The 20554-nt window shown below is 37.0% G+C and overlaps 1 protein-coding gene across 2 annotated transcripts in view; it reads right to left on the reverse strand.

Moving 5' to 3' along the window:
* Positions 1-1373: 1373 nt before the first annotated feature.
* ERO1B (endoplasmic reticulum oxidoreductase 1 beta) overlaps positions 1374-20554 on the reverse strand; it is a 32516-nt gene continuing 13335 nt past the window's right edge. Inside the window, exons 5-16 of one of the 2 annotated variants that reach the window (XM_042795684.1) lie at positions 18517-18599; positions 16487-16560; positions 13712-13832; positions 13575-13621; positions 12468-12479; positions 11614-11640; positions 10085-10177; positions 9676-9922; positions 8618-8687; positions 7340-7426; positions 5761-5894; positions 1374-5017 (exon numbers count right to left, since the gene is read on the reverse strand). In XM_042795684.1, the coding sequence (XP_042651618.1) occupies positions 4957-5017; positions 5761-5894; positions 7340-7426; positions 8618-8687; positions 9676-9922; positions 10085-10177; positions 11614-11640; positions 12468-12479; positions 13575-13621; positions 13712-13832; positions 16487-16560; positions 18517-18599 (1056 nt within the window). In that variant the 3' untranslated portion in view covers positions 1374-4956. The remainder of the gene's footprint in view (positions 5018-5760; positions 5895-7339; positions 7427-8617; positions 8688-9675; positions 9923-10084; positions 10178-11613; positions 11641-12467; positions 12480-13574; positions 13622-13711; positions 13833-16486; positions 16561-18516; positions 18600-20554) is intronic. The other variant, XM_042795685.1, reaches the window with a different exon arrangement.

The following is a 20554-nucleotide window of genomic DNA, read 5'->3' on the forward strand; positions in this document are numbered from 1 at the left end:
CCTTCCCCACACAAGATAAATACTGTAATAATTCCATCATTTCCCTAGGAGAAAAACCTATTGTAGTGAACTTTACTTCTCTAGCAGCAGTTAATTTTGAGGTGTACTGCAGCACCCCCAGGCCTGATGTTTTCCTCATTCAACTTCAGGAGCTACAAGTAGGGAAGTCCTGTATACGTTTTGCAGAGGATATACAGGAAAAAACAGAGGGATGGGGAGTAGATCTGCTCGGGGCTGCTTGGAAGCCAAAAGCACAGCAGTGCCACACTCGTATGCCAAGTCTTCCACTGGGTCTTGGATTTTTGCGGCCTTTGTGGTAAAATCAGAGCATGAGCCTCGCCTCTGGCAGAAGCATCCTGCCAACTGTTTGCCCTCCAGAGCTTCCATTAGTTTCTTCACTTCTTCCTGAATGTTTGTGGAAGAAAAAAGGCAAATTAAACTATCAGCCAGAGCTTAAAAAAGGTGCCACAGGGTTAGCAGAACAGAAATTTTATTAAATCCTTTGGAATTCTACAAACATGTTTGTACAAAACTGCCTTAAGACCTAGTACAAGAAAAGTCTGCAGGAATTACATTTTCTTCACAGTAGATATATCTGCACAGCAAAAATTTAATTATGAGAATTCTGTGCTTAAAACAAGCTTAATCCCTATGCCACAGTACGCATGCAAAAAACAGAATTAAAGTGACTGTAACAAATCATAGTAATTAATTAAATACTCTTTAACACAGGGGATTTAAACCACAGTGTGAAAGGTAAGATCTGAAATTTAAATTAGTCACTATAATTATCATCACCTGTGTAACAGGTACTTACCCACCTAAACTGGGGATGAAGTACGTGTATACTGATAACCAAATTTTTAGTAAGATATTTTGTTAAAAATGCAGACATGGAACGAAATAGAAAGCTGCGGAAACCCTGTAGGGGGAATAATTTTACACAAAGAGCCCCACACTGGGTGAACCAGCCAGAAAAAATATTTACAAAATTGATTTTATAAGCTATTCTGAGAAAGGGACAGAATGGGCCAAAGCGCAGTTCAAAATAAGCCTTTTTGCCTCTTAAAACAATTGGACTTACACAGTGGCTGAATTTGCCCATATTCAGACAGAACCTGTTGCAGTTCTGCCACATGCATTTCAGGTGTGCTGACACACTGCAATGCACTGTAAACAAGATACTCACAGGTTACATTCATCTTTCGGATGGAATTAAAGTGAAAATGAAAGCCTGATCATCACCTGAAACTTAAATGACTCACACGTTAATAATTTAAATAATACCATTTCTACCAAGTGTAGTTGAAAGGTAAATGAAAAGTAAAAAAAATTTCAAATGAAAAGCCAAAAATTACATTCACATAAAGAAGTTGTAGCAGAAAATACTTTAATTTGCATTTCGTAGATTCAAACATGGCAAAGATTCAGAAGTGTTTAGATCTCAGTAAGCAGTTCCAACATTGACTGTGATTTTAATAAATATTACACTTTAACAGGCTAGCTACATGGAAGAATTGTAAAGTGATGAATTGCTGATTGCTACTTTATAAACATAAGCATCGAGATTATTTACAAAATATTACAGGTCATTTCCCAGAAGAGCACAAAGCAAGGTCAGATAAAGGCAACCCGACCGTCAAAACACAACTCAGGGAAGCGTGGCCCAGTGTATTTCATGCGCGTACAATGACAGACGGCACAAATCACCAGCTGAAGTAGGGGAAACGCTTTTGTTGTTCCAGCTGACGCAGGTCTGTCTCACTGTCTCCAATCTATATTCTCACCTTCCTCCTCAGGCACTGAAGAGCAAGTTGTTCAGCAACAGCGCCCTGCATTTTACCTTTGCAGTTTGCACCAAGTCTTTTTTACTGTTTCACATAAGTCTTCATGACCCGGGAAAAAGGAAACGTTTTTGTCTTCGTCTTCTCACTAGCTCTGGGATTACAATCACTCTGTCATTTGTACAGGGAAATGTACCTTTACTCTGAAATGAACGACGGACAATGTTGGCAAGCTGATCTCCAACAGGGAGCTGGAATTTAAGATCGTTTACAGGTCACGGACAGTGTAACTAACCGTATTCTTTAGTATAAAAATGGACCCGTCGGTTTCTAAAATTTAGTTTAACATACAAAGAGCTAAGTCATCCGACTTACATGGCAAAACTTCATAGGCAGCATAATCACAGAATGTACAAATACGGTAAAAAAAGACAGTGACAGGAAAATGGTTTCAACTAGATTTGTAACAGGAAAATTCTTATGTCCTATTTCGGCAATGACAGTGAAGTGAAACGCCTTCCGTACTCGATCACCAAGCGAGACGTACCTTCAAACGCAACCGAACCTCCCCATACACAGAATTTCCTGTTCAGTTGCTTTCCTGTGTTTTCATGACAAGCTTCTCGTCTCTCTATGTCCTTCCAGTATTAACCGTGCCTGCACTGTGCCAAGGAGGGGTGTGAGGAGCAGATGCCCAGGATCTGTGTGTCCCCTGGGCCTCTCACCCGTCCCGTGAGCAAGCGGGGGATAGTAGTACGCGATGCTGCTTCAGTGTCCGTAGATTTTAGCCAGGCACAGGTGGAAAAAAAAAAAAAAGAAAAATAGCAAGCTGCACCCCCAGAAGAAGGTTGGAAGCAATTTACTTTCCCCACCAAGTGAGGGGGGAAAAAGGAAGAAAATTCTCAAACTCAGGTCCTTCCTGGGGTAGCGCAGACAGCACAATTTGTTTTCAACTAGAAAAATCCTGCCTAAAGCTTTAGGCAGTATAATGTACGACAACATAGGTAAGTCCCAGCCACACAGCATTCTTCACACAAGTGAGCCTACAGGTTCTAGCCCTTGCAGGTCAATCCAAGAGGCAAGGAATTGATGGCCAACTGAAAAAACCACTCTCTCAATATATACAGTTACTGCGAGGAGTTAGATACTTGAGGTGTAAATCCATTACCAAACACAGCTGTGTGAGCTAGTTACCTCGATTCCCACTTCAATTTAACAGAGGAAAATAGACACTAGGGTGCAAACACAGAGCTCAGAATAGGCCAGATGAATCCACCTAGAGATCACCTGCTCTCCTCCATTAACTAGAAAAAGGAAGCCTGTGGTGACATGCTCAGACCCGGGTGCCCACAAGCAGGAGGAGAAGCTGCTGGGCAAGAACGTAACGGCCCCAGACCGGCATCAGCTTTCTCTAACACCACCTTAAATTATCTGCTGGCTTAAACAGGAACTTCCAACTGCGAACCAGTTCACTGCCTATCTGTGCAACTATCACCAAAACTTCGTGGGGGTGGTTTGTGAGGGGGTTTGGTTTTGTCCTGTTTTGTTTTCCATTTATCTTATCCCAGTTCGGCTCAAGAGGGTTTACTTCCTTGAGAAACAGTGTTTTTTATAACAGCAAGTGTCAGCAGGTAGTCTCTCTCATTTCCAGTCAGGTAGGTATCTGTGGCTACTCTGGAAACAAAGGACACGCAGCGTATTACAGCTTTTAGAAAATCTCAGCTGCAAAGGACCGCATTATGGAAGTCAATACAGTTACAATCAATTATATAAACAGGTCACTAAATATCTGGTAGCGTGAAAAATGTCTAAGAGCACTTTATTTTGTGAATACTAATTTTTTAAAAAAGGAGCTATATCTACACTGTACCAGCACTTCTTACATTCATAACACCTAACTTCACTTTGAAACATGCTGGTTTAAAAAAAATTTATTACTTCATTTTAAATTTAAACCAGTATTTGGTTGCTACTAATCAGTAGTGCTGTTTCTGAATTCTGTTTCGGACAACTGTAAGTTATCATTGACATTTGCAGGCAATGATACATGAATTCCTTATTTTATGAAAGTTCTGTTATTAACATACCCGTTTTTTTATGCTGAATATCCTTTTAAAGAAGATACAGTTAGGGATTGCATAGATAGAGTATGCACTATTAGATGTCAGTGTGATTATGAAATTTAAAAAGCATCTTTTTTAAAAGTGGCTACAAAACCAAGTTCTTCCTGTTTGCACTGACCTTTTAACAGCACTAAAACACAACCCATAAAGAGCAAATCTAGTTCCACAGCTCAAAGATCAAGTGTGCTATTTTAACATTTTAGACATTAAAAAGACAAATTCTGGAAACTGGATTTGTGATTACAATCTAGAAAATAAAATGCAACTTTGATTGACTGAGGCTTTTCAGCTAGCAGCACTCCACCAACCATCTCCCCCTGCCCTGACCCCCACCCCCAGGCAAACGCAGGCAGCCACGGGGCTGTGCAGGAAAGTCACTTCCAACTGTGCTGCATCAGGGACAAGGTAGTTTTTTCAAAGAAGAAAGGAAATTCTGAAAAGCAGCACATAAGGAAAAACATGTTGGTATCAGCATGATGCAAAGGAGCTTGGTAGGAAATAAAGTTTTCTGCTCAGTAAATTTCCTATTTTTAAGTAAGTTTCATTATTACAGTAAGAAGTCAAAACTCAAGGAGAGCCTTATTTCCTTTCCTGTTCCACCCCCCTTTTGTTATTTTCTTTTAGGCAGCCAGAGTCGGCATACCCAATCCTCAAAATACACTGAAGCTCAGTACTGGGGAGAGGCAAAAGGTGAACCACCTCTCTCAGGACAGGCCAAGTCAGTGTAGAGGTACGTATGTTTTTGTATAAAACATCTGCCTCAAAGACAAGAAAATAAAGAAAATTTATTAAGTTTCAGTACAACAGAACTGTGAGCAGAGAACTTAAACAGTAATCAGATCAGCATAATTTACACATTTAAAAACTATATATTTCATTCATAAATATATTTTCTAATTAATAACCATTTCTAGTTTAAACATAAATATTCAAGTTGGTATTCAATTTTACTTTTTATCAGTTCATGTGAGTCCTGTAAGGATCAGTTCCTTCTGCTCAAATGCAGTCATGTAAATGGTCTTCGCTAATGGGTTGTTCAAAGGCCTTCATTACCTAGTTTGTTGTAATAAAACTTTAAAATTCTGCAACTCTCTTATACTTGTGGAAAGCCTGTAAAACAAAAACCCCTGAAGTGTTAGTAAGTCAAGTGCAAGAGAGAAGTGCAAGTCATTGTCTTCATGGGGGCTTTTTGTCTGGTTCTTTTCAAACACAACTCTGTTCCCAAGATGAACACTCTTAAGATACTACTTTCTCTCAAAAGATCTACTATCTGACTCTCCATTATATTTACATAATATATGACAAGGATTAAAGTTTATATTTAATGTTTAGCTGTCCTGACTTCATTAAGCATCAAAAAATCTCTAACTAGAGGCAATAAAGTTTATTATATTCTTTCAAACAGGAACAGATTGTTATATTCAAGATCTGAAAAACTAGCATGATGAACAAAGCAAGTTCTACAGATCTTTTAAAGCTTTTAAAATGTTTTATTTCATCACCTGGAGTAAAATTTCAAAAAATTAATCAACCAAAGCTAAAGTCTTAACAAAAATAATCACATCATACACAAAAATCCAAAAGCCTAAGGGGCTGGATGACAGTGTTTAAAAAAAATCTCCAAGTATTTTTCTTCCTTTTCACTACTCTTTACGTACACACATTTAAAACAGAAATAGAAAATTCCGAACACTGACTACAGCTGTTCTACAAGGAGGAGACTTACAGACTAATGCTTACGCTGTTGCCTTTAAAAAGCTACAGCTACATGTACAATACCATCTTTCCACAGACCTTGTGTGTCAACTTTGAAGTTTTATGGGTTTTCTACAATACAAATGATAAAAACTTACCTTCCAAAGGCATTTACAAGAGCAACTATTTCTTGACGTGTGAGTTGAAAACCTTTCGATGGGCTATTCTCAGGAAGGCTCTGTATTTCTTTCTCGGAAAACAAGATCTTCAGAGCAGTTCCTAAGCCTTGAGTCTACAAAAAAAGTCCAGTGTTTTAACACCACTGAGATCACTCCTTCAAACACTCTGAAAACTGTAAAGAAGTTAAAAAACTACTCATCCAGGCAAACTGCAGTACCTGACGCTCCCTCAACCCAAACAGCTGCACGCAAACCAGGTCACTTATGCAAATGCATGCCATCAACTGTGTACCCGGTTCAGTCACTTATTTAAGAACATTTGTTTCCTCAGGTACAGTTGCTCTTCATCCTTCTGTTTTTAATCTCTTCCTTTCCCATCTCTCTTCTCCTCAGGCACAGCAGAAATTTGCCTGTTACAACCCTTCCAGCTCCCTCCCACCCCTCACCTTACAGCTGCCCCACTGTGGCAGGAGCTGCTGGATCAGATCTCCCCTTTTCCTCTCCACTCCCCCTTCTAAGTCAAACTAGGTTTTACTATGAGGTATCACAACGGTTCTGCTTTTTCCACCTCCAGTCCCCGTGGTAGACACTGCAGTTTCAGTTTCAACTCCTATTTTCTATACAGAAATAAAACATAAGAAGCTATTCTTGCTTCCCTGTTTAACCAGGCTACAGAAACAACCACTGGATTTTGATACAAAGCGGTTAAAGCTGTCTGTAAGAGAATTTTGTAGGTCAGGAAATATGGCCCTATTTCATTTTGTGTGAGAAGGAAAAAACAGTAATAGATCAGAAGCATTAACTAGGACAGAGTAGGTAGAACTCCAGAAATTCAGCAGAGACCACCAAATTTTTGATGTTATCAAGTTCTTTGAAAGCTGAACTCTGATGAGCTTAATGTTACACAGCAGAATAGTACAGTAAGTACCCCAGAGCAACAACTATTCTCAGTCTGGGCTTAACATTAGTCTTAAGATTTAAAATCCTGTTCTCAGTAAAACTAGTAATTGTCCAGAAACTGAAACTGTTTTTCAACTTTCAGCTTTACTGTGCACCTTTGCATTCATTTGCTGCCTTCTGCATAAATGGTGAAAATATTATACTTCTTTTTCTTATGCCTCAATTTGTGGAGTTAAATCTCATGCTGGATTTTCTAAAAATTAAGGGAGTGCTGTATATCCAGAAAGGCTTCCCACAGGTGATTCTACAAGGCTCATGTGATCACTGAATACAGGCAAGCTACTGACAGCCAGTAAGACTTTGCTGTGAAGCATCTGCTTTAAATAATTTTTTTTCAGAGAAAACTAACTAAACTTTTTAGTAAACTAAACAGCTGTTGACCAAACAAAATAAACATTTTTTTTAACAAAATAAAACAAAAATTTAAGTGAACTAAACATATGTCTATTTTTAATATATAGGTAAAGATATCGAAGACCAACCATGTGCAGAAAGTCTGAATGCTGAGGTAAGAGGAATCCTGCCAAACTGAAATAGATGCTTATTTTCTAACCTCCTCCACTGCCATGCACACACACACACATAAAATAAACTGTACCTGCAGTTTGCCCCACAGCCTGCATTTGTCACATCCAACACAATCCATTATGCGGGATATGTTCTTGAAATGCAATCTGAATTCTTCCTAACAGTTAAAAACAAAATAAAAAAAGGTTAACTTAAAATACCCCTTAGCTCCACAAAAGCAGAAGGTTAACTAATCTAGGACCACTAGAATATCAATTCTCTATTACTAAAACTGAACAAAACACTGACCACCTTATGTGGTCAGGCCATAACAAAGGTCCCTGCAAATCCAGAACCTTGTTTCCAAGCCACTGCTAACAGCTAATTCAAAAAAAGCCCCGAATACAGGACATGCAAGGTAATGCTTGGATTCTGTACGCTGAGTTTCTACCAACTTTCTCAAAATTTTCTGAGCTCTAAGTACCCTATCTGTGTCCCTGCCCAATTTTAATCTCACTATTCAAACCCCTTTTGAACTAACCTACCTTTCTGACCAACAGACAAACAAGTTATAATTCACAAAAGACATTTCCTGTCCAAAGCTATGGGTAGATTGTTGCTTTGCGGCTTCAGCCAGAGTGGAATCAAGCACAGCACAGAACTAATTGAGATGATCTCAATTAAATATTTAAGGTCAGAAAAATACCAGCTGGGCTGATAAACTACTGGCACCTTTCTAATAAGCATTCTTTCTAATGCTGATGAAATTCCATACCCCTACCGAAATAAGTACTAAAAGTGTTAATCAGTATTAAAACAGACCTTATTACCGAGCCACCCACTCCAGCTGCGGAACTGTAGTACATACCAATCCAAACACCAGCATGTTAACACTGGAAATCGCTAGGTAGCAACAGCATTTGCATTAGGTTCCCATGTCTAGGAATTATGCTTTTCTAATGTCGAGCATAATATTATATTACATTATATTATACTATAGAAGGCATCAGCTTTTAAAGCAAAAAGCACTGTTTTTTTTCCAGTTACTTATGTGAAACAAATACTCTGTTTTAAAAAAACACCATTGGATCTACTGGCAGTACCAGTTCAACTCATTTACCTCACCACAGTCCTGATAGCAGATCCAAGGCTCTAAACCAGAGATTTCAGCCTGCTTGGCTCAGGGCAACATCTTGTATTCATTTACTAGAAAGTAGATTAAGAGGCCTTGGATACAATTCTGTAAGCTTTCGTCCCTGCCTTTCCTACTCTCAGCAATATGCTTCTGATAGGTAGAGAGGTTTTCTAAAATAGCATAACTTAATTCCAAACCAGGTATTTTGGACGTCATTCAGAAAACTAGCTTTACCTTTAATGACTTGGCTCCTTTTTTATCTCCAGCAAACATGGACTTTTCATCAAAGTGCATATGGAAGGTCCTAATAAAGACAAAATGTAAAAAAAACAATTGCTGGCATAAACTACAGTGTTCCATCAAGCTCGGCGAGCAGCTAACGCCATCCACATAAAATGCTTTTCAGAGTACCTAGCCTTTGCAGAATAGCTCCTAACAAGTTTACTGAATGGGATCAGTTTTACTGTTCAATCACTGTAACTTGAAATCTGTTATTTACAGTTTTGTTGAGAATTTTCTTTGCTCCATTTCCACTGATCAAGATTTCTTTCTAATATACACTGAAATTGTCTTAATGTTTGCCTTTCAGTTGATTGTTGTCTGACCACATCTCAAATACCTAGCAAGATGATGATTAGGGACAGCAAAGAAGCCATACAGCATATTACCAATCACAAAAATTAGCGAGAAGGTGAGCAAAAGAACTGGACTAAAGAACCTTAGAGAGTAAACAGAAGGAAGAAGGGATGGCTAAAACCCCAGATGTTAAGTCTATGATAAAAGCTGGATTACTCACTGGATCGTTAAAAGACTATATACACTATTTTCCTTTTCAAAATAAACCACGTACATCATACTGAAGAATCAGAAAAAGCAACAAATCAGTAGCAGTCCAGGGTGGTTTGGTTTTTTTTTGTTTTGGTTTTTTTTTTTTTTTTTTTTTGGGGGGGGGTGTTGTTGTTTGTTTGTTTGTTGTGGGTTTTTTTGTTTTTTTTTTTTTTTTTGTTTTTTTTTTTTGTTTTGTTTTTGTTTTTTTTGTTTGTTTGGTTGGTTGGTTGGTTTTTTTCCCCCTTTTTTGTGATGTGTTTTTTAAAGATTGGTATATTCAAACCTCAAAAATATTAACCCCTTCCCATCAAATGGACAGATTCCTCTTGTTCTCTCCCACTACTTAATTTTACTTCTTCCTTCCACTCTCCTTGTCCTATCCTATCAAAGAGGCATCTATTCTCATGTGCAAATATAACTGAAAATTTCAAACTCTTGATATAAAAAAAACCGCTATGCCTTACTTTGTATCCCTGAAGATATCTAGTAAGAGAGCTTTAGATTCAGCATCCTCACGGCCATTTCCAGTGTAAAGGTCAACAACTGAACGCTCAAAGTATGGTGCAACCTTTGACAAAGCACGTAGCTCTATCAAATATAAGAAATACAGATTTTTGAGCCTCCTCGGTCCTTCTCCTTTTGTTTCAGTAGGGTCAAAGCGGTGAGTGAATTCTTTCACGTTCGGTCCCCAGCGAGGCTTCCCCCAGGTTTCTACACAGAGGAAAAAAAAAAAAAAAGGGCAGGGTAAATAAAACATACATAATTAGAAAAAGAAATCAACTCAGTATACATCAAACATTTTAATCAAAAAACAAATACATGTTACATATATTGTAGAATTCCATTCAGCTATTTTACCTAGACTTAAATTACCTTCAAGGAGATAATTTGCACACAGATGCAAGTTGATGCTAGCATGAAGTCCAGAAATGAGTTTATAAAACACTCTTTTCTCAAGACAAAGACCTGTCCAGGAAAAAAAAAAAAAAAACAGACCCCAAACTAAATACTGGAAATACTGTATTAAAATGAATATACCTTCACATTTCAGTGATGCAAGTCTGCACCATTTAACTCTCTGGAGTTACAACTGCAGTACTTCAGCATTGCTAATAAGCCCTTCTATCCACCACAGGAAAAGCTTATCTCTTATATTTTTTAAATAAAGAAGTACTAACAATGAAATTTTACATTTATTACTTGGTATTTTAGTGTCCTCACAAATGAAGTCAAATGAGTGTCTGGTCAATCAGTACAGATAAAATTGCCACGCAAAAATAAGATGCTTACATCGTTTGAGCAATAAATTTCAGTCTTGAATTTTGACAGTCTGAAAACCAGAACTATACCATTACCCATCCGAATTCGAACTAAAGCTACCACTGAATTAGTGATCTTACAAAAGAACATCAGAAATCCCAGAAAACCTTATGGCATTGGAAAACAGCAAAAATACTTCTTCCAAGCTCCACTATAAATTCACTGAATATTTAAATGCACAGAACAAAACCTTGAAAAATATCACTTTGATACACTTCTACAGTGTAAACAGAAACACAACAGCATTGGGTGGTCAAAATATACTTTAAATGCAGAAATTATTTATAATACCGCTCAGATCCAGAAATAGAGACTACATTTGGAATTTAGGAGTTTGTTTCTTTCTCAAAGATGTGTTTGGGTGACTTCCCTGCCACTCCAATCTCCACAAACAGAAGCAGGAAGAAGCTGATGGAAGCCTATTTGTGAGGCAGAGATATGGTCACAATTACAGTAAAAGCATGTAAAAATTGTATGCTTTCCTCCAAGAGCACCAGTTAGAGATTTCTGACGAGACAAGCAAAGGCTTATGTGAGGGAGCATGAACTAAATTTAAAATTAAGTACATTCCACTAATTTACTTTTCCACACACCTCCAAAATGTGTGCTCCAAAACTGATTGCTACTTCTGCAATAATAATTTCCATTTAAATATGAATAAAAACCAAATTGCTTTGCCTTCTGAACACACATTGCACTTAGTTTATGTACTGGGAACAGAACCATCAACAACTAAGGTTTTTATGCTGTTTTCAAATAAAACTGCTTAGTAATATTACTAATAATAATGATAATGTCCCTGCTTAAATGTCTAAAATGAGCAGAAAATTCCAAGTAATTGTTATTGAACTCTCCCTTTATAAAAGATGAAATACTGAAGGGTTTAAGGAATATACCATCTAAGTGAATGAGAAGATTTCCAGAGACCCTCAAGAAAAAAAAAATATTCTTTGAATGGTACTCAGAAGTTCTGCACAATTTACTGAATATTTTACAAAAAATATTTGGGGAGATGAAAAAAAATACTACAGTGTTTATTCTAGTGTATTTAACATTATATTAACCCATCCAAGAGCCTTTACCTTCTAGCCACGTGTAGAAAGATTCTCCTGTAAATACAAAGTATATAGTTAAATGAAGAGTACTAATTTTCAACATTTCAGTATCTTTACATTACTATTCATACTAACATTAGCTGCCATCTGGACATAAAGCTAAATAATTTAGCTTTTAAAGTGAGAGTAGGCATGGAAGTGCCTAACTTTGAGGTTAGTTTAAATACGTTTGGGTCAGTTAGGAGAAATACAAGAATGAGCATGACTAAGCTACTAGTCAGGACATTCAGAGGTGTATGGAAGCACAAGCCTGATTATATGCACTAGTGGTGAAAGATGTGATGGAAGAGTGTAATTCTATCTGATAGCCTTTACTCTGACTGCTACTATCTGAAGGTTTCCTGTAGGCTTAGACCTTTTGCCTGAGAGTTTTCAGTTGAATGAAAAATCCTAAAGGCTGTCTCACTGTAGACAGACCAAATGCTTTTTCTCCCCACAATCAAGGACATTCAAGAAAATACATAAAAAACCTGTCCCTCTTCTTTTAAGGGCTCTGACATCAGTATCGATGGCACTCTGGAGGGGACCCAAGAATCCTTTCATTTGTGCATCTCCAGTTATCTCGCTAATAAAATTATCACAATGTATTCTGTTACAAGGATAAGAACCAACAACAGAACTGTATTTTGCTCTATCCACTCCTTCCCCCTATTCCAAGTGAAAGAATTATCCCAATAAAAACATTTTCTGATTAATCATCTGCATAAAAACATAACTTTATTGCTATTGCACTAGAGGGCAGGAAAGTGAATAAATCAGATGTCCAAAACTCTTTAACTCTTACTTCATCTCTGCAAGTCAGGCAAAATAAGACAACTTACCATCATCTCCTCCTGACGGGGGGGGTTGGGGGGCAAGGGGAATTAAAAAAAAAAAAAAATTCATAAGCATTAAAAAGATCATTTCCACAGCAAAGTAGTAATGAAACACAGGCTTTACTACAAACATGGAAAAAGTGCAAGAAACCTTATTTAATCTAACAAACATAGGCTACTTTCCATCCTGAGACTAAACACATTAAAATAATGAAAGTCACTAAGAATTTGAAATCTTAGTAACAGCTGATTCACATATTCTTGAAAGCTGTGTTTTAGCTTCAGAAAGATGGTTAGGAAGCTGTTGGCTTCAGTTCACGTTATCCAACAATCTGAACAGTGCTCCTTTCTGAAATTCTGATCTCTAAGTTAAACTGCTCTTACAATTCTTTTTATTTGTGTCTACAAGCAATGTATTATCTCAATATTTACAACTACTAAAAGCTATCTTGATTTTCTACTGTGTGGTGATGTTTTTAAACTCAATCTATTGGCCAATAGTTAAATTTTAAGGGAAATGAGACACACTGACAGGGAAAAGCTGACTTATTTGGAACACCAGGTTACAGTTTCCAATGTAAATTTGAAAACTTAAAACCCAAGTCATTGGCATTTTTTTGCTTAAAACATTCTTGCAGATAACTGAGCCTTCCAAAGTATCCACTCTTTCTTCAAATAATGCAATTGTTTGTACATTTGTAATACACTAAACTTTATGGATGGAAAATGTACGGCTACATACACTAGGACGACTGTGAGCTAAAGTGATTACATTAAATGCTATAGGAATTAAAAACAAGGGAAGAATGCAAGTGATGAAATTTTTGTTGAACTTTAACTCCTTCCCATCCACACTGGAAAATTTGAGACTTACTTTAGTTTTCACATTAGCTCCCCTGGCTTTCGTAAGCCTATTCATACGCAGAAGATGAAGCATGCATGTAATCAAGTATTGCAAACCTTAAATATTGAAAATGGACAGCTACTTCTACAGAGGAAATTTAAGAAAGCAGAAAGCACACCTACAGACTGAAGATTACTATTTGTATCACTCGTACAGCAATAGCCACTATGTTAAAAGAACTGCGTTACAAAATAAAAGTCAAGACCCACCCCTACTAGGCGCCAGTGGATTTAAAGGACGATAGACAGATCGAGGCCTAGAAAATAAGTTAGAAAACACAAAAATCAGTTTTAAGCTAAATTGAAGTGCAAGTGTAAGAAATAGGCTTCCTCTCCCTCCCAATTACTTGAAGCAGTTTTCTTCGTAGATGCTGTTCCACACTCTCCAAGCAGAAGGCCCCTTGTATCCAGTGTAACGTTCTGGATTCAGCAACAAATCCACATATTGGGCATCTGGAGATCTCTCATCTAAATAGGAAACCTTTTGTTACATATTCTAACTGATTAGTTAAAAAAAGATTTAATTTTAAAAAGTCATATAGAATCAAATATGTAAGAGGTCTCATATAACACCATTCTGTCTTCCAGTTGGATTATAAATGCCTTGAACGTAAAAATACAGCAATATACACAATAAATAGAAAGGTCGAAAGTATATAATTTATTTCAAAGTCTCATGTGTGGCCATAATTTCTACGATGTCTGAAAACCTTCTATGTGGCTTCCTCAACTCTACCATAAACACTTGTCATGCAATGTGTTCTCTCAACTTGTGCTAAGATATAAACAGTGCTTTGTTTTAAAGGGATTTCAAACTCAGGGTTTATTTGTCTGGCAGTATTTGGTGGGGGGGGTTGCCTTTTTGAAACGGGTATACTACTACAGAGGCTTCTTAATAAAGACAAGGTCAAAGAAGTGCATCTTGTAGATGGTACATATTGCATATTTATTAACTAAATCCCTTTTTTTTCCCCAGATACCCTTGTATACTGGCAGAAAGTCTGGATCACATTGCTGAATTGAACAAACTTTCAACATTTTGCAGAATGGTCTGTTGGTTATGGCAAGAAATTTTACTTAAGCAGCATTTCAACAATTTAGACCCTCATCTCTAAAATTCACTATGAATTCAGGCAACGTATCCGAAGAAAACTGTGAAACAGTACTCTGCTTAAAAACTCCATACACATAGAAACTTAAGTTTCGAGCTACAAACAGTAAAAAGCAAGAAGAATTCCCTCCTCTTTGAAATTCTAGGTCAAGAGCAACTCATGCTTAAACAAAACTCCACATACAACACAAGCCAGTAGCCCAGAGACTTAATCATAGCAATAGGCCAAGCAGTGCCACTGAATATTTCCCTCAGATGTCAAAAAAAAAAGCCACAGAAACAGAGCATGAAAACTGCTCTAAAAGGAAGAGATGATTCTGCATGAGCAGTTAAGCATCACTTCAGCAGTAGTAGCAAAAACAAAGAAGAGACAGACACAAAATGCACAACAACACAGTGAGTGCCAGATGAGACAAAGTCAAATTACAGCTTTATTTCTTCCTTTGACAGCATGGCTAACCTAAGCAGTTCCTACACTTCCTGGTCACTTCAGGTCTCTACTTTTTCTTCCTATTATCCACATACAACTCAGTCTGTGGGGCAGGGCAACAGAAAGACGGAAAGCTGACCTGGGTTATGAAGTTTTTTTCAGCTAGATCAATTCCCTTATCTAGTTTATTATTAAGCCTCAAAAAAATGAGTAAAAAGTAAAACTGATTATATGGTTTTCTTCTATAGTTGAGTGAATTAAGAGCTCTCACATCACCAGGAAGAGAGGAGATGAAAAGAACGAAAGTTTCTACCTTCTCCCATCACTCTCAGTAGTTATTCTCTCACCTCTTCCTGCTCCAGCTCGCAAACCCACCTGATAAGCCAGTTCATATAACAACCTGGGAGACGGGAGGGAGATGCCAACTTACTTTCCTGATACTCAAGTAAGCTGAATCAGTTTACTATGCAGGAAGATGCATTACAGAGCCAGTGCAAAAATAAAAAAAGCACTAGAAGATCACAGCTGGGGGCAATACATCCTCCTTCAGCAGGGCATGATGTAGGGAGAGATAGAGGTAGAATCAGGAACTACTTAAGTTAGTATTACTTCTGAAAGATATGCTCCTAAACTATACACTTCCCAACTGAGTCCTCTTAAAAACGTAAGTCGGCACCCTGAAGACAGCAGAGACAACAGCAGCTTATCGCCTATAACAGTTCAGATCTAGAGTAATGCTCACCAACTATTTATCACATAAACAGCTTATGTTTTCACAGATAAGATGCAGCAGAAGTGCTGAAAGGGAACTGCTGTTGTTAAATCCACTACAGCTGCTACTTTCTCAAGTGACACCAAACATTAGCCTAAAGGTACATTAAAACATCTTGCATTATGTCCTAAGTCTTCCTAGCATAGAAAGCTGTCTAAGGTATTTAATAAAAAGGCCTCTAGCAGTCACTCCTCAACTTGGCAATTCTCATGTTTATCTGAAAAAACATTCCTTTGAGCTTTGAATGTTACAACCAAATAAAGAGAGTCATATGTGAAGCAGAGGGAAGACACAATCTAGTATCCTAATGTTTTAACCATAAGAAAGTCCTTACAAATAAGGGTGAATTTAGTGCAGAGATCATTTAGAAACAGCAAGGCTGGAAGAGGAACAAACTCAGTCCAAGCACAGACAGTAGAAGAGCAACAAAAATAATATAGTAGGAAGAAACTGAATCAGCTGCAAGTAATTTGTCTTATATTTGTGCTAGATGCAACTCTCTTGTAAGAAGCAGCTTTTTTTAAAAAAATATATGCTAAACCCCTCCCATTTACCTTCTTTTTGATTTCCCTAAGTCACCTGTTCACTGTACTAATAGGAGGTAACAGTGAATGTGCATTATGTAGACTATCAAACGTTCCTCGTAAAAAATTGTGTTCCTTGAAATTAAGATATGAACTGTCACATCTCCATTTAGCACAAAATTAAAATTTTTTAAAAATGTTTATTTGCAGAGAAACCACGATCTTTTGTGTTTTTTAAGAGACAGCAAATAAAACAAACACTCTGAAAAAGCTTAAACATTTTACCATCAAGTTCACAAAAATGATCCTGTGAATCATCGTATCTTGCCCAGTCAATGAAAGCCTCCTTACTTTGGTTACTGAAGGGAAAAAAATACATTTAATTTTAAACTTTTCAATAAACAACATCAGTAAGAGCTACTGAAACAAACACAATCCACATATAGTTGTTAACTTGGAACTCAATTCTGAATTACTGTATCTGAAACTTGAGAACATATGGAGATACCACTTGTTAGCTGCCCAGAGATTCAAGCAGGCATCAACTGCAATACTTTAAGGAGTTGTCTTAATGTTAAGACAGCAAGAAGGACTTCACCATCATTATCTGAACAAGCTGTGCAGCAGCAGTGACTTCTCTTCCTTCAGTAAGAGCTTGGTAAAACACTTTCATAGCATACATTTTCAATACATTTCAAAGTACTACTTTTGCAGCTGTCACTTCAGGGAGGGAGAAGGAATCATCATACCTTCAATACTTGTACTTTCAATGAGATCTACAAAAGCTAGCCTTGCTTTTTAGTGGGAGACTGGATGTCTAAACATCCTCTCCAAGCTAAATTACTCTATGAATATGATTTCTCGTAAGCCTTTTAAATAGCACTGTCCACTCACCCTAGTGTTTTCAAACATGTACTGTACCAAAGAGACAAGTACTTTGAAGTTCCCACACTATGAAACACAAACAGTGCCAAAAGCTGAATTCTTTCTTCGTAAGCAAAGTTAAGATTGGGAACTCTGCTCCAGGGTGCAGTGAAGCACCTTGGAACAATGAAAACAACCTCTTCCGTTTGATCAAATTAGTACTAGCTCAGTTCTACAAACAGAAGCAATTCTACAACAAGATACATTTCTAACCTTCTGCCAAATGACAATAGGAGACCCTGTACTTGGCATTAGGTGAGGAATTTCTCTAGTAATTACTAGCAGGCAAGATTTGATAATCACAAGAAATACAGTTGATAAAGGCAAATAACCCCAAACCATGAGGACGATGCACTGCTAGGTAGAGAACATGGAGGTTTGCTGAAAAAGCACATATACTTCCTGCACTTGAAGGACCTGTTACCTGTCCTCTCTCAACTTTAATTGTCTCTCCTACTCCCACAAACTGCATTTTCTTTAGCTCTCCTTATGCATGCTCAATCTCATAATCTTTTGCCCTACAGGAGTGAAAGAGTCAATAGTTCCTTATTTCCCCTTAAAAATCCTTGGATAAGGGCTCTACCTAGTTTGCTTTAAAAACATCGCACACCAGGCAGAAGCAGTTGCTTTTTCATGGCAGTTCCATTTTGTCAGATGACAGGAAAGGGTTTCAACATCTCTATCAGGTAGAACTGATAAAACCTGTGGCCAAAGATACCACATCTCTCCATCAGAAGTGAAGAATTGATTCTTCTATTTCTACTTTTTAAAGGCAGGGAATCTAGTAGAATGCAAGTTTTTCTAAGTGCTGTTCCACACACTTTACTACTCTGGGGCAACACCATCTTGCAAAATTCCTCCCACCCAATCTGGACTGTGCCATGCAATAAGCAAGATCAGGGAATTGATCCAAGCTAAAAATAACTTTGCCAACAACAATAGTAACTCACAAGCTCCCTGATCTGGTTCACTGAATGATCACAAACGGGCACATCAGTGTAACAGAGGGACAGAGCAGGACAGAATCCTTTCACCCACCACAGTCATCAAGGACAACGACTGATACTGGTAAAAAGTAGAAAAAAGTGGGGTTTATTGCAAGTTTCCTGTGATTCTTAATGCTGTAAGATACCTCTTTCAAATAATATCAAAGTGTACTTCAAAAAAAAAAAAAAAAAAGAAAAAAGAAAAGTCTCCTTGTAAAATTGTAAAAGTCTACTTATCACTTAGCACCTTTACCTTCAGATATTCTTGCATCATTTCACATTTACTTTCTAATGGGCTATGGAAAGAATGAAGAACAAAAACCAGCACATTGCAAAAACAAGACAGACAAAATGAAATGCTCCTTTGTTACTATTTTTGTACTATTGTTATAAATCACAGCATACCTTAAGGTACTGTTAACTGCTCCCAATTTGTTAGCTTGCTCACAGTCTTCCAATTCTTTGGAATTATTTGCTGCTTTTGAATACTGAAAGAAAGTTTATATTTAATATACAAATTATTTTGCTAAAATTCTCTGAGAACAGGTGATGTGAAAGGTATTTCTAGGTTTAGCAGTAAACTGGCTAGTATCAGGGAAAATTCTCAGATTCTAGAAGCAGTAAGGAATTCTGCAACATTTCTTGTTTCTTTTTTTTTTTTCCACTTAATTTCATCAGGCCAATTTCATTCACTATGTTGATTTACCTACCACAGAAAATTCAGCTGAGTATGTCAAAATTTGGTTTGTTTCCCCCCCCCCCCCTTTTTTTTTAACATAGTTTACATTAAATGGAGTTCTAAAGTGTTTCAGATATTTATTTACATTCTTGTAAACAGACCTTGGAAGACAGCAGTGTCATGCCTATAAACATACCTTGTATTTTGCAAGCATAATCATACCCCAAGTTTCCTTGGTCATTCCAGTAGGAAAATTTATCAGTTTTGGCCATTTTTCCCTCATGTTTCATTTAATCCTATTCATTGACATGCTTTAGATGTGCATAGGTCTGAGACGCTTTTCAAGATGAACTCAAGTGTTGATTATTTTAAAGCCAGAATTGAAGTATTTAAGCTGAACTCTGATTATACAGTATTTTTAAAAAAGTAATCCACTAAAATAGACTTACTATTAGAATACTTCTAAGGAAAACTTTCGAAGAATTAAAGATTAAATTCCACTATTCTACAATAATATGGTTATGTCAGCAGGGAATTTGTTGTCTGACAGCTTAAAGCTCAAAAAAATCCTTCTAACACTTTTGGAACGTAATAGATAGTATCAGTCCTCTCTTAGAAGATAAACAAACCCAATTTCCTCTTTTTTGGGGTTTTTGGGTTGAGGTTTTTTTTTTTTTTCCTGTGTGAGCCTTTCTTTCAGACTGAGCCTTAGGTTTACACAGATTTCTACCTTATCACAGTCCTTAAGAAATAGAGAAAATGATTTAACATTCAGTAACTGACAGCCTATATAAAGCTAAACTGATGACTTCCATTCACTTCAGAGCACATAATGACATGAAGAATTTCTGTCCAAAACCAGCTCAAAATAAAAATGTAAGATAAAGGCTTTAATCAATCCTTCAGAAATAGCAAAAAACAATAATAATTTGATAAATTTTAAAAGAAATAGAATAGTTCATATCTGAGGACAGACTTATGGTCAAGATGCCAGAGGCAAAGTACCACCACAATACGTATCACAATACTTCTCAAAAAAGACAGTATTTAATTAAAAATGTTCAGATAAGTAAGCAATATGACTTGCTTTAAATACGTATTTGCCAGAACCAATACAAGAAAAAATAGCAGAACCCACTGAAGACCAAAGAAGTGAAGGAAATTAAAAAACTCAAATAATTTAAACCTCATTAAGGGCCTTACCCTTAACAACTATTTACTCTAGAAAAAAATTCTCATTCAATTTTCTTGGATTTTCCAGGTGTGGAGGCTCATTCTTTAGCATCTTATGGATGTCAAAATGAAAAATCTGAATAAGGAATGGATCTGACCTAAAATGAAACAGATATTGCTGACAAAATAATGTACTAAGATGCTGAAGTAAACATTCTGCATGTCTAGAGTTGCAAACCAATCCCCACCCTGAAGTGAAAAAAATTCCTGCCAAGAATATAATCCTACATTTAAGGTTTCAAACAGCATGAACAATCAAGTCTCAATACAAGTTTCCGGGCTTCACTATTCTCCAGTGTTTAACTGCAACAGGTATTTGATCAGCGCTCTGTGACCACTAACTAGATGAGGATAAAGTGTCTCTTCCTGCCAAAGCAGGATCTCCTAAGAGCAGCTTCTTGAAGAAAACAGGAAAGAGGTGGGCAGGAAGTAAAATATCAAGTTAAATGTTGTAATCTTGAGTTACTGCATCCTGTCCCTTGCTTCAAAGTTTAATACAGCAGCTGTCATGACCGTTCTTTAATGTCTAGC

The sequence above is a fragment of the Tyto alba genome, unplaced genomic scaffold (assembly GCF_018691265.1).
Source record: "Tyto alba isolate M040663 unplaced genomic scaffold, T.alba_DEE_v4.0 Super-Scaffold_22, whole genome shotgun sequence".
NCBI classification, from domain to species: Eukaryota; Metazoa; Chordata; class Aves; order Strigiformes; family Tytonidae; genus Tyto; species Tyto alba.